Here is a 13,706-nt window from a genome sequence, read left to right as displayed (position 1 = left end):
AAGGAGAGACAGAAGAAGGAGAAGGAGGGGTTGGAGAAGGAGAGATAGGAGAAGGCGAAGGGGAGATAGGAGAAGGCGACGGATGAGAAGAAAGAGACAGATGTGCGTGAGAAGGTAAGATAGAAGAAGACGTTGGTTGCTGCTGTTGCAAGAGGAATGAAGCTGTCTGACTCTGAGAGTTATTCGATGAACAAGACAGAAGTTCTTCTTTTCCCCTGAGACTCCCATCACCTTGCCCCATATGAAGAGCTCTTCCTTCTTGCTCTCTTTGCATGGCGAGCAGCCTCATCATTATCAGCTGCTGGGTTTGAAGAGGTTCCTGCCGAGACTCCTGAGATCTAGGGAACTGAGACGAGACGGCGGCAGGACCTTGGCGAGGCATGATGAGCTCAGGCCGAGGAAAAGGAGAGACACCCGCAGGAGAAGGAGGTGGAGGATACATAGCTGTTGAAGATGGATGAGACACGATCCCAGATCTTCCTTCATATGTGGGTGGAGGAGACGATAAGGAAGAAGAAGATGCAGGGCCATACTGACCTTGTGTCTGCTGTGAAGGCTGTATATAAGGAGGAGGACGTTGATGGACAGCTGTCAGACTATTCGTATTCCTATGAAGTGTATTGAGAAAATCCAAACCAAGGATCGGTGGGAAAGAAAGATTCTCGTGTTGAGAAGACGTTCGAGACGCAGAGGAAGAAGATGGAGAGATATGATGAGGCAGCTGAAATTCCTGCTGAATCGGAGGTCCCCCCATGCTTTGATTTCTCGTCATCATGAGAAACTTCTGTGGTAAGCTTTGGGGAGAAACACATCTCTGACCTCTCAATTCTTCTCCTCCTCCTCCTCCTGCGTTTCCTCCCCCTGTACTTGTAGTTAATCGTTCATTGAGAGCCGCGAAAAGAGAAGCCTGATGTCGTTGCTGAAGAAAACGCTGCTGCTGTTTAGAGACCATGTCGATGGCCATGGAGGGATTCTCACTCAGAGAAGTAGAAGATGATATTAAAGGGAAACTTGAAGAAGAAGAAGGATTCACCATATTCTCCAGAGCTCCTCTCGCTTCTCCACCACTGCTAGGGGTGCTTGGTAACCCCCTCCCTCCGGATGGCTGGGGGGTGGTGTACATACACCCGGATTTTCCGGTGTATGTACACCCCCCCACATCCATCTGACTTCTCATCTGTACACCCTGATTCACATGATGACGGTTGTCCCTTGTCTCATTCATCCTATTATCATGAGTCACATGTTTCTCTTCTTCATGGTAAAGATCTGACGGAAGTGAGAAAGCTGTATTAGGGAAACATCCTTCATACATCATCCTTCCTTGCACTTCAATCCCCCCTCTTCCTTCTCCTCCTCCTCCTCTCATGACGTCTCGAGGGTCTTGATACGAAGTAGGCTCCATGGGACAGAGTGGAGAATCCCTTCTTCTTTCTCTTGGAAAAGAAGTCCCAATGAAGAAAGAGAACTGAAGAAACTTATAGAGCGACCAGGAGATCTGTAGGACATCCTGATGACGCCTGTCATTCTCTCTCTATCTAGACATGGTCTCCTGTCTATAGAAGGAGAAGAGAGAGAAAAAGACAGACCCGTGTTTTCTTCACTTCATGCGGAGGGAGTGTAGAGGTCCAGACACTTGAAGAGAAAGAAGGGAGGAAAGGAGCAAATCTCGAAATGTCTGTCTTTGAGAGATAGACGAAAAGGCAGAATACGATGAAGGGGGGAAAAAGACCTTATAGCGATTGACGAGGCTAGATGCGAGATAGATGAAAAGCATAGGAATTCTCATTCGTCAAACTTCTTAGGTTTCTACATACACTCTATTTACATGTGTGCATACGTGCGATTCACGCCTATCATTCAGGTGTATGTATACTTAGGATAGTGGCGTATACGATGTAGTTTTCTCATGTAAAGAGAGAGAAAACAAAGGCTCTTCTCTCGCCAGTTCCCCGCCTTATAGAAAAGAAAAAGAAAGAAAAGAAACCGGGGAGGGAGCACCCGTGTCTCGATTGATAAGAACACTCATTAGACATCGTCTCTCTCTCAAAAGACACCCTTTTACTTTCTTTCTTTCTCACTCTTTCTTTCTTTCTCACTCTTTCTTTCTTTCTTCTTCCTCTCACCACATTCAATGGACGTCCCTCGTTCTTCCTATGGCTACAGGAGACATGAAGACAGGAGAAGAGCTATCATCGAGATCCCTCCCTGAAGAAGAAAGAGTTTGAACACGTAAGAGGAGACACAACTGCAAGAAGAAGACTAGAAGAAGGAGAAAATGGTATGCAGAGAAAGAGAGGAATGAAGAGTCGGAAGAAGGGGAGAGAGAGACAATACCCCCGAAGTAGAGTGACATAGAAGAAAAGGAGAAACAAATGGTAGAAAGGAATCTATATTGAGAATGAAGATGACGACATACCGAGAGAGAAAAAAGAGACAGATATTCTTGTCTACGTTAAATAGTGAAGTAAAGTTCAGGAGAGATATGAGAAACACGTCTTCCGTTTGCTGTCCTTCTACAGCTTGGATAGATGATCACTCTAACAGAGAAAGAGAGAGAAAGAAAGCAAGACGAGATAACTGGTCGACTGGAAAGTATACGATTCCATCGCTACTTTTCTCTTTGAGAGAAAAAGAAAAAAAAATGGAAAGAAGAGGATGAAGAGAGAATGAAACAAGAAAGGCGCATCGTTAGATAGAAAGCTAGTGAACTTCCTTTCCTTCCTTCCTTCTCTATATTATGCTGAGGAGAAGAAACTAGATTCTCCGTTCTTTCTTTCTCCGGAGAAGAATTTTACGATGTTTCAAATAAGAGAAGAAGCTCGGAGAGAAAGAGATGATGAGATATCTGTCTAAGAAAATGTGGAGAGAGACAGCATGAAAGATGCCGAGAAACGGGAGACAGCAGACAGGAACGCTCGGGAGCTTATTCTCAAAGAAGACGACACATGAAAGAGAAGACGAAAAAGAAGACGAAGAGGTGTCTCTCCTTCAACTGCAACGAAAGAAGGAATGATGAATCCCCCAGGGACGCATGGTAGAGGAGAAAGAAATTTGAAAAGGACGACGAAGGAATAGACAAGAAAGAAAAGAAGAGAAACGAACGGGAGAACAGAAGAAAGACTATCGTCAAAAGAGGTCATGCGTTCATGAATTCTTTCTCTTCTTCTTCTTCGTGAAGAGATGAAGAGGCGAGATAATTCCTTCTTACTCTCATGAATCGAAGGAAGACATTTCTCTTCTCCTGAGACTGTCGAGTCGTAAACTTATGTGACGAGGTGTACATACACCTCAACTTGAACCAACACACTCTTCTCTTCCGCAACCAAGAGAGAGAGAGAGAGTGCATAGTATCATCATCACGAAGTGGAGACAAAGAAAGAAAGATCTCCTTAACTTCTTCTTCTCCTTGACTTCCTTTTTGAAACATTCGCTCATCATTTCCTTCCCTTTCTCCTTCTCATTCTTCTCTTCTCTCTTCTTCTTCTTCTGTTTTGCTTTGCAACAGACCATCCTTCTCTTCCATTCTCTTTCTATCTCCCTTCATTCACTTTCCCAAGTGACTGAGTAAGTGAGGCCTCTCTCTCTCTCTTCCCTTGTTTCTCGCCGCGCTCGTCATTTTTCTTCCTTCCGTCCTTCTCCCGACTTTTCGCAGACATCCGCGCGTCGTTCGCTCAGCCAGCTGTATAGAAGAGACTTGGCGAGAGCCTTCTCTTTTTGAGAAGCAAGTGAAGGAGAGGAACTCAACCAACTTAGACAGAAGAAGGAGAAGAAATATCTATCCAACTTCTTCTCTCTTTCTTCTTGAATGAGTCTTCTTGTTTCTTTCGAACTCTTGGCTTCTCTAAAGAACACCCGGCGTTTTGAAGAAAGGAGTGTCATTTCGCACAGGTCTGAGGTTCCTCTCCTGGGGAGAAAGAGTTAAGAGAAGCTTTTCTTTCTTCTTCTACTTCTTCTATCTATTTCATAAGTAAGATAGTGTTGATGAGGGCGTTTCCTCTACGTGGAAGAGAGAGGGAAGAAAGGAAGGTATAGAGACATAGTCTCTGTCTTTTTTATCGAATGTATGTCTCTCTAGAGGCGTCTACCTTCCTCCCTTCTTCTACCCATTCTTTGTTGTCTTGTGTCTTCCTTCCATTTCTTTACTTCCTCCTTTTTATTTCCTCTCTCTCTCCTCATCGATATTTCCTGTCTTTCTTTTCTTTCTCTCTCTTTGGGCCTCATTCTTTTCTCATTCATCAATTTCCTCACGGTATCTCTTGAAGAATCTCTCCTTCTAAGAGAGAATGAAAGAAGGAAGTCAAACCTACCGACACTGTTTGACCTCTGTATAGAGCTCTAGAAGTATATCTATATGTGGCTGTATATGTATACATCTCTCTATCTGTACATGCTTCTAAGGACCTGCCGCGACGTGAAGATCTTCATGTGTAGACCGCAGACTCATCTTCCTCTTTTCATGGAATCGTTTGCAACTGATAAGAAGAACGGAAGTCTTACTTTATTCTTTATCCTAGAGGCAGGGGTGCGCTTTCTTTATCAGTCTCGTTTGTATGACCTCGTCGTCCGATTCCATGAGGAATGAGTTTCTCGCTTGTCTGTTCTTTTGGTAATGAGGAGTTTCTTCATGTGACCCCTTCGACTTTCTTCTTTTTCTTTTGTCGCATTTCTCCTCTTAGGCAAGAAAGGGCTAGAGAAGAAAAGAGTGATAAGAGGGAGGTAAAGACAGCGAGGTGTACATACAGATGGATGATGAAGTGAATTCTGTGTGATAAGAGGTTCTCTCTTCTACAGCTTCGGCCTTTCTCCTTTTCTTCGTTGCATTTCTTTCTCTTGATCCTATCTTTTTCTCTTTTCTTCTGACATTTCCATGTATAAGATCGATAAGCCTGTCTCGATTCACATTTGTGTAGTTCATCACCTCGATGCTCGCTCACTATCGACGATGATCTCTCATCCCACTACAGAACCTATCAAGAAACACCAGAAGAGGAAAGACGCAGAAACTCTCCATTCAGATTCTTTACTTCATCTCTCTCCTCCTATTCTTAATGCACTCCATACAACGTCTTCATCATTACTACCCCCTTCTTCTTCTTCTTCTCATTTCTATCGTCAGCATCCCTCTTCTCACCACGCCGATGGTAGGAGAGAATCGACGTTAGTACCTCCAGCAAGCAGGGGCTCGAGTGTAGCTAGTAGGTGTCATAGCAACTTAACTACATCTATTTCTACTCTCCCCACTGTTGGTAATTCTTCATATCTCTCCCCCCATTCTCACGCATTACCACCACCACAGGTCACCAGGAGAAGAGATTCTCTTTCTTCTTCTTCTTCTTCCTCCTCCTCTTCTTCTTCTTCTTCCTCCTCTTCTTCTTCTTCTTGTGCAGTTTCATGAATAGAGAAAGAGGCGAATGGGTCTTCTTTTCTTTCACGCAAACGATGAAATGTGTTTCTTTCCGGCCTCTTCTTTCTTTTTCTGCACCTTCCTCCTCCTCCTTCTTTTGCTTCTTCTTTCTCTTCTTTCTATATTCTTTTCACTCTCGAGTATAGGACTGCTCTTTCTCACCGGACAGCCAAACCCTCCTCACGCAGATACTCCAACTCACTACTACTCGTCTCTTCCATACGTCATATATATATATATATATATATATCTCTACCGAAACTTGAGTAGATCCACTGTGTCTCTTGCCTGACGACTGACTGTCTCTATGATCGTATCCTCTCGTTCTTCTTCTTTTTCTTTTTCTTCTTTCATCTGCTTTCTTCTTCTTCTTTTTCTTTCTCTCTTTTTTGGCATATCAGAGTGTCCTCATAGCCGTTCATTTCCTTCGCTTAACAGCGCCAGAGATGGAGAAAGCGGAGCCTTTTCTTAATCTTCTTCAACAGAGCCAGTCCGTCACCACACCCGGAACACCTGCAGCAGGAGGAGAAGGACATGGGGGTTCTTCTTCTTCTCCTTCTCATCATCAGCAAGGGGGAGGGACCCAAGGAGGTCCGATTCTTCTTCCTTCGCAGAAATCCGCTTCTTCAATCCAGCTAGATCATATGAATATGAACCCCCCCCTCAATCTTAATAGTACACCTATGCATGCAGCATCTGCTACTGCATCGCCTCTTCCTCTTCCTCCTTCTTCTTCTTCTTTCTCTCCCCCTCCTCAGCCCCCCCCCTTCTTACCTTCTTCACCCAATAGTCGAGACATCTCCGGAGGAGGAGGAGACTATCTTCATTGCCATACGTCTCCCCAGCCACAGCAATCTTCTTCTTCTTCATCTTGCTATGCGGCCGGGTCTGTTGGAGGTGTGAATGGCAACGGAGATGTGCTTCCCATGAATCATCATTCGTGTTGTGCGTCTCCTTCTTCTTCTGCTTCTCAGCAGCTGTCTTCTTCTTCTTCCACTCTCCCTCCTTCTTCTGCTGCTGCTGCTGCCTGTCCAGGCAATACTCCTCCTCTACGGTATCAAGAGAATAATACGCCTACCAGCTCGGGGAACAGCCACCACCTCCCAGCAGCAGCAGGAGGAGGTCGCCATATCTCCTCTCCCCCCTCTCCTTCTCCTCCTCATACTCATCACTCCAACAACGGAAATGCCGCCGGAAATCTGCTGCTAAGCGGCTCGCCATCTCCCCCCCCTGCGTCTTCGCCTTATATTCGGATGGCTTCTTCTTCTTCGTCTTCTTCTCACCAGGCGTCACAGCAGCCGCAGCAGCAGCATCAAGATCCTGCGTCGATGGGGGTGTATACAACGCCAGATGTGAACTCGGGCCATGAAAGGTCATTACGGGGAAGGCCCTCCCCTTCAACAGGAGACCCGGGAGTTGCGGCGCCCTTACTTAGCTTTTCTCCTGCCTATCCACAGAGTAGTAGTAGTAGTAATAGTACTAGTACTAATGCGGAACAGCATGCAGGCATGAATTCTTCCCCTCAGATGCAGCAGGAGCAGCAGGGGGGGATGTGTATGATGAATGGAGCAGAACCGACTGTCCCTTCTCCTGCGCATCTGCCTCCTCCTCCTTCTTCATCTGAAAGAAAGAATCCGTTTGATTCGGATTGAAGAAAGAGCAGAGAGAGAGAGACAGAGAGACTGTCCTTTCTCTCAGGGGGGTTCCTTTGTGGAAGAGAGAGAGAGAGAGAATGAATAGTCTCTTATGTCTTCCCGTACACATAAACCTCTCAATCCTCCTATAAGATAAGCACATAACTGATATATAAATAGATATGTGTATAGTAATAGTTGGAGAGATGGATTAGTAAAGGTGGTAGTATGATGGAAATGTAGGCATATGTTTATGTATATAGATAGGTATGGGTCAGTGTCTCTGTATCATGAAGAAGACTGAAGTCTATCCCGTGCTTCTTGCATGTGTCGATAGCTTAAGAAGTAAAGAGAGAAGAGCGAAGGGAGAGAAGAGTGTAGGGAGAGAAGACACAAAGAAAAAGCCTTGTAAAAGAAGGAGTGAAGAGAGACCTACTACCACTTCAACCTATCTATTTATGTATCTATCTGTCTTTAGCTTATCTCTCTATGTCTCTATCGAATCTCTGCTAGATTTCAAGTAGAGAAGAGGCTTAAAGGCTTTGACGGCGTCTCTGTCTAAGTCTTTTTAACGAGCAAACCCGGGAGAAAGAGAAGAAGGGGAAGGAGAAAGTTGGATAGATCTACAGATAAAAGTCTTCCTTTTCCTAGATCGTTCTCTTTGTCTTCCCTTCTTTAGTCTAAATGGGATCTCATGGGAAAATGCTTCTCGGACTTCCTTTCGTGGGCCGTCATGGCGGCGAGCGTCCTTTCATAACGTTATTTCTTGTATGATGAGAAGGAAGTTGTGGATCTTTCCTTCTTTCTTCTCTCTTTCTTTCTGTCCCTCGAGCTTTTCTCTTTCTTCTTCTGCTGTCGTGCTGAAAATGTTTCTCTCTCCGTCTGTCTCTCCTTTCTTATTTTATCTGAGAGATTGGTGCATGCATGCATGCAAGATGCATGCATGCCTGAGTAGTTGTTGTATCATATATAAGGTCACGTTTGTTTAGCTTGATCCTAGAAGAGGAAAGATCGATGTAGTTCTTTCCATAAGTCTTTATAGAGACTGGAGAGGAGAAAATTTTCTGCTTCTCTCCTCCCTCTTCTCGTGGATTCTCTCGATCCCCTCTATAGCCAAGCCAATCATGAAAGTACACATCAGTATCTGTCTATAATAGATAGAATAAAGGTAGATAGACAGATCAAAGATAGGTAGGCTAAAGATACATGAGAGATAGATAAGTAGGTTAAAGTTAGAGAGGGATGAAGAGAATTGGTGAGCTATGCTTTCACCCTTCCTTTTGTCGTTCGTCGTCTGTGGATCTTCCTGCTGAGAGAAAGAAAGAAAAGACTCTGAACGACTTTGCTAAGAAGAAGAAGAAGGAGGGAGAAGAGAAGAAGAGACACAAGAAAGAAGGTTTTTCTTTCCTATCATTCTCATGATACGTATTCTTCTCATGTTGTTGTTCATATCATTCTTCTCCATGAGAACTGCTTAGTCTTCTTCACTCACTTTTTTCATTCCTCTCTATACAAGAAGAGAAGAAGAAAGAAAGAGAGAAAGAAAGATAGGTAGGTAGGTGGGTAGCTTTCTCGGCATTGTTGATCTGCTCTCCGTCATTGTATTCCTGTCTTGTATGTGGGGGATGCCTACAACATAACCTACATTAAAGAAGAAGAAAAAGAGGAAAGAAAGGGACAGGTCTCGTGACGGGAGGAAGAGGAAGAAGATTTGAGAGATCGAATGAAGTTTCTATGGGACTCGATGTCTTCTGTCCATTGTTGGTATGCTGCCCCTTATCAAGAGAAAGAAGAAGAAGATGAACTTTCTCTGTTGAGCCTTTTTCTTTTTCTTCGGATCACAAGAGAAGAAGAGTGAGTGCTGCCTGATTCTCTTTCTTGAAGAGAGAAGAGCAAAGGTAGATAGATTGATAGAGTAAAGATGTATAGATAGATAGATTTGTCAGATAGATAGATAGAGGTGAGTTTTCTTCGCCTTGTTGTATGTAAGTAGGTTTGGCCAATGGATGCATGCAGAAGGTTAGAAGGCATCCATTCCCATGTGAAAGAAAGAGAAGATATTTTATCTATCTCTCTATCTCTTCATTAACTTATTTAGATCCTTCTATGGTCACCTCTGTGGCTGTCTCCTGTCGATCTTCTTGTTTGTTCTGATCGATTTGCTGCTCTCTTCTGTTAAGGGAGAGGAATGAATGCTTCTCGTCGTTCTTCTTCGTCTTCTTATCAATGCTCTAGAGAGGTTAGCAGAACAACGACGATGAGTATACTCTCTCTCTCTCTGTATACACACATACATACATATACACCTCTAGCCGCATATATGTATATATATATATATATGCATCTGTATAGTTCTTTCCATTTGTGTATGTATAGAGCCAGGGGGCAGCGATGATGATCGTAAGAATTTTCAAGTCGTGGGCGCTAGATATCTTTTTATCTTCTCTTTCTTTTTCTTTTCGCGGTGGTGAAGTTTCTTGGGATTTCTTTCTCAACAATGAATAAGAATTGTCAAGGAACTCTCTTCCTCAGGGTCATCACTTCCATGCTGGCTCTATCGACGAAGAAAAGTAAGAAGAAGAAAGAAGAAAAGAAGAAGATAAGGCATTTTGGATGAGAGGTGGCGACGATGTAGACTCATTCAGTTCATCTCTCTCTGTTGCTTTTTTTTCTCCTTTCTTTGTGTTGTTCTCTCCTCTCTTTCTTGTTGAAAGTTCGCTTGTGCTCCTTTTTCTTCTTCTTGCTTGTATATCTCTTAGTTGTTCTCTCTCCTAGAGAGAAAGAGAGAGTGCCGATAGAGATGACGTGTAAAAAGGGCAGTCTCTCTGTGATGGGAAGAATCCTCGATTTCTTCTTCATTCACTCGATTGCTGCTCTCCATATCTCCTTTCTTTCCTTCTCACTCTTTTTTTCTATCTGGTTTATAGAGGGGGAGATGTGTGAGAATATGTATGTGATGGATCGATATGCTTGCTGTAGGTGTTGGATCATCTCTCTCACACTCCTTGTTGCGTTGCTTGCTGACACGACGGTCAGTCTCGATTGTCTTTTTCTTCTATCTTTTTATCTTTCTTTCCTTTTTCATGGGCTTCGCTTCATGCCTTTTTGAAGATTACCGAGTTAAGAAGAATAGAGAAAAAAAGAGATAGAGGAATGAGAAAGAGTTTGGTGAGAAGAAAAATTGAGGTCTTGATGGCCTCTCTCTCTCTTCTCGAGAGTTAAGATGCATCGCTTCTTCTCTCTCTCTCTCTCTCACCTTTTCTGTTTCATTCTCTCGCTCTCTCTGTGAGAAAAGAGCTTGTACTGTACGTACACCTGATTGAGGCTCGGTGAAGGAAGCCTTGAAGACTAAAGACACCGCCCGCCCCCCAGACAGACCGTGTTTGGTTTCCTTCCGAGAGAAACAAATACAAGACTCCCTTGTTCTTGATGTGGAGTGTAAAGCGAGTTAGTTAATCAACTATTCATTTCCAGAAGGATCTGAAGAGGGGAAGGAATGGATTCTTCTCTTCGTTCGTGTCAGTGAAGGAAAGAATCTCGAATGAGAGAGAAATCCTGTCTAATCGCTAAGCTCACTGCATAGCCACACCGACGACTGCCGTGACATGCCTGAGGCGATGGCTGGTGTCACAGGCATCTTCATCACAAGACACAGAGAGATAGATAGACATTAGTAGATCCAAGGAAGTTAGACAGACATAAGCGGATGGATTCATCCAGATAGATAGATGCTTAGTCAGGAGGTTGTTGATGTGTTTGAGCTGGGAGTGATCTCCGGTTCTGAAGAGGGGGGAAAAGAGCAGTTCTTCTTTTACTAGTTTATAGAATAGAGAAAGAAACTTCTTCGATATACGGAGGCCAACTGCTGGACAACTGAGACGCAGTCGTCTTTAGAGCTAAGAATGTGGACTTTTGGATTGTAAACGATCCGAGTTAGTTAGAGAGACTTAAGTACTAGACACCGCCGCCTCTCTGACTGACTGATGATCTCTGAGAGAATGAATAATATGGTTGGTCTAGACCTTTGTAGAATGTGTGGATGAATCTCCATGGCAATCGTGTCTGTCTCGCTCCCTGCTGAAGTCCTTGGAAGGAGGCCTGTGAGAAGCAGTATTGTCTGATGAGGCGATTCTTCACATCCATGTAGGAGTCTTTCTCGATTTCCTGCCAAATCGAGTCTCTGCCCTTCTCTCAGTCCCGTAATGATAAATACATAACTGTTGGATGGATGTAGATCGACACCCGAAAAATCGCACTGTTGAACGTCCATCACCGCCGAGAAATCCCCTGGGAATCGACGGCTGAGCTCCTCGTAGAGACGTCTTCTATGTGAGGGCTTTCTTTCTTTCACGGCACTCTTGCGCACCCGTCTCAGTGTGGTGGTGTCGCGCAACTACTCAGAACAGAGCCTCAAATCACCGATCTCACCCCCCCCCGAAGAAAGCTTCTCTCCTGGTCAGAGCGCCGTCCAAGACAACAGTGCTCCTAGCGTAGAAGACTCCTGAGCTCGGCGCCTCGGGCTCCGCCCTGTAAGCGCCGATCTCTTCTACGGTCCGCATAATGTTGCGGAGTCTGTGATGAATCTTCTGTCTGCACCTCTGTCTCTTTTGCCTAGCTTGGAACCCTAAAGAATCGTTCTTTTCCACTCACCCCAACTGCAGAGAAGTTGTGCGGGCCGCATGATCAGAAGATAGAGGGAAAACGAGACACAGACTTCTCGTTGGTTAACCACGGGGAGAGACAAACAGACAAGCCTTGTCACCCTGTCGCATGTCCTTCCCCCCTTTGATCCCACGGGCTCTTTCCGGAGCTAAGAAGTTCTCCAACTATGCGACGCGAGGGGCGCGCGTCTCGAGACAGACTTCTATCTTCATCGTCCACTCACTACGTTGTTGAGTAGCAACCTCCTAGGGACAGGCTCCCTAGTGTCTCTTGATTCATTCTTTGCAGGGCTATCACGTGGTAGAATGGCTATATTCCCTGTATACACATTCGGAGTTCTATACAGTTAGGGACTGGTCGGTTAAATGGAAGAGGTCGTTTACGAAGTTCGAGCCCGTACGGACGACTAGGGGGGAGGCGGGCGGTAGGCAGTAGTGAGTGTGCTGATTCAGCGTGACTGCGACGGTTTGCCGGTGTGGTGCCAGTTAGATGAAGAACGTAAGAAGAAGGAGACAGCAAAGAACATTAAGTGACGTTCTGTTGTTCCTCTTTTCCATTCTTCGCGAGTAACCTCGTCGCCATTTTTCTTCTTTCCCAGTCGCAGTGAATGAAAAGCTCGACGTAGTCACCACTGTTCGTGTTGTATGTAGTAGAACACGAGGGTGTCGATGATCTATCTATCTATCTCTTCTTCCCGTTTGTCTCGATCCAGCCTCTCCTACTCATCCGAAGATCTGTCGTCCGTGCCCCGTGGCTCTCTATGTTACCGATCCCAGGTCTCTTCCTCCCTCTTGCTTTTTAACATAAGTAAGCGAAAGAACCATGGAGTCTGTTTCTCAAGGTCGATCTTTGTCTCTCCTCCATGGAAATGCAAAGGCGCTTCCACGCAGCTGTCCATCCCCGGTTCTTTTCCCGGGACCGTGTTTGAAAGCGACGACCGTCTGTTTGATAGTCGCGGTGTATGGCTGCGTCGTCTTTTCATCGCCTTCAGTTATATCACAGGTTTCGTGTAGTTTTTTACGGTCGACAACCACCGAAGGTCGCCATCCTTTAGGGACGTTGTATTGGCATTTTCGAAATCATCCTCTCTCAGAGAAAGTTGTGGCGAAGTATGGTCTTATGTTCGGCGAAGGTCGGGGTGTCGATGAAATAGCCAAGCTCGTGGAATTGACAGGTGCGGGGGTTCATTATTTTTCAAAATATCTTTCTACTTTAACACGACAGCAAAGAGAGTATGTTTGGGGTATAGCTGTGAATACAGATGCCTCTCAATACTTTATAAGTAAGTTTTATCGGGCACAAGAACTTGTCGGCAAACCGATGTCTCCTAGTGAAGTTTTCATTCATATAAGGTATGTCCTAGATGGCCATGTGAATCTCCCTGTTGAAGAAGGGTTTAATAGATTCCTTCTTGAACAGTATAGTCGTTTTAGACGCGGGTATTTCGCTTTTGCTGGAGAAGTTGCAGAATCTCTTCTCAAACGGGATATCCGACGCCTTACATTCTTCTTCCGAGATGCCTTACCTCTCATGAAGTTATGTTTGGCGTCTCTCCTATCGTTAACCAAGAGAACAACTGATTCAGGTGTACGGGAAGCACAGCAAACCGTGGGCAGATGGATGGAGCGGTTCTTCCGTCTAGATACAACTCTCCTATCTCTCTGTCCTAATGCACCTCTCCAAGTTCTGCAAGAACGTCTAGCGGTCTCAAGAGGTTTTACATTTCCTACTGTACCTCCGTCTCCGCCTGTCCAGGCAGCCACTCATCAGGTGCAGGTTACTCCAGGAGGCGCGACTATCCGCGTGACGTATGCAGCAAATCAAGCGTCTTCTCCCCCGCCGTCTTCTCCTTATTCGCCACCTCCGTCGACTTCGAGCGACAATAAGAACGGGAGACAATAAGCTTCTTTTTCAAAACAAACATGGATGGAAAGGTACATTGAGAGAGAGAGAGATAGAGAAAGAAATCGCTAGACAGATAGATAACGATAAGTGCTCCTCCT

The 13,706-nt window shown here is 44.9% G+C and overlaps 3 protein-coding genes across 3 annotated transcripts in view; 2 read left to right on the top strand and 1 right to left on the bottom strand.

Annotated features, from left to right (window-relative positions):
• Positions 1 to 3,613, bottom strand: part of CSUI_001164 (uncharacterized protein) — an 8,430-nt gene extending 4,817 nt beyond the window's left edge. Inside the window, exon 1 of the mRNA XM_068061370.1 lies at positions 1 to 3,613. This exon is cut by the window's left edge and continues 4,817 nt beyond it. Within this exon, the coding sequence (XP_067926656.1) occupies positions 1 to 1,405 (1,405 nt within the window). The 5' untranslated portion in view covers positions 1,406 to 3,613.
• Positions 3,614 to 4,870: 1,257 nt separating this feature from the next.
• Positions 4,871 to 10,733, top strand: CSUI_001163 (uncharacterized protein; the record flags this gene model as incomplete). The annotated part of the gene is made up of 3 exons (XM_068061369.1): positions 4,871 to 5,389; positions 5,809 to 8,437; positions 8,697 to 10,733. 2 exons carry the CDS (start codon positions 4,871 to 4,873, stop codon positions 7,057 to 7,059), a joined length of 1,770 nt encoding a protein of 589 aa, XP_067926655.1. The 3' UTR covers positions 7,060 to 8,437; positions 8,697 to 10,733.
• Positions 10,734 to 12,651: 1,918 nt separating this feature from the next.
• CSUI_001162 (uncharacterized protein) lies at positions 12,652 to 13,605 on the top strand (the record flags this gene model as incomplete). The annotated part of the gene is made up of 1 exon (XM_068061368.1): positions 12,652 to 13,605. Exon 1 carries the CDS (start codon positions 12,823 to 12,825, stop codon positions 13,603 to 13,605), a length of 783 nt encoding a protein of 260 aa, XP_067926654.1. The 5' UTR covers positions 12,652 to 12,822.
• Between the last annotated feature and the right edge of the window lie 101 nt (positions 13,606 to 13,706).

The sequence above is a fragment of the Cystoisospora suis genome (assembly GCF_002600585.1).
Source record: "Cystoisospora suis strain Wien I chromosome Unknown contig_465, whole genome shotgun sequence".
Classification (NCBI taxonomy): domain Eukaryota; phylum Apicomplexa; class Conoidasida; order Eucoccidiorida; family Sarcocystidae; genus Cystoisospora; species Cystoisospora suis.
Note: the sequence above shows the minus strand (reverse complement) of the source record. Positions and strands in the feature narration are given on the sequence as shown.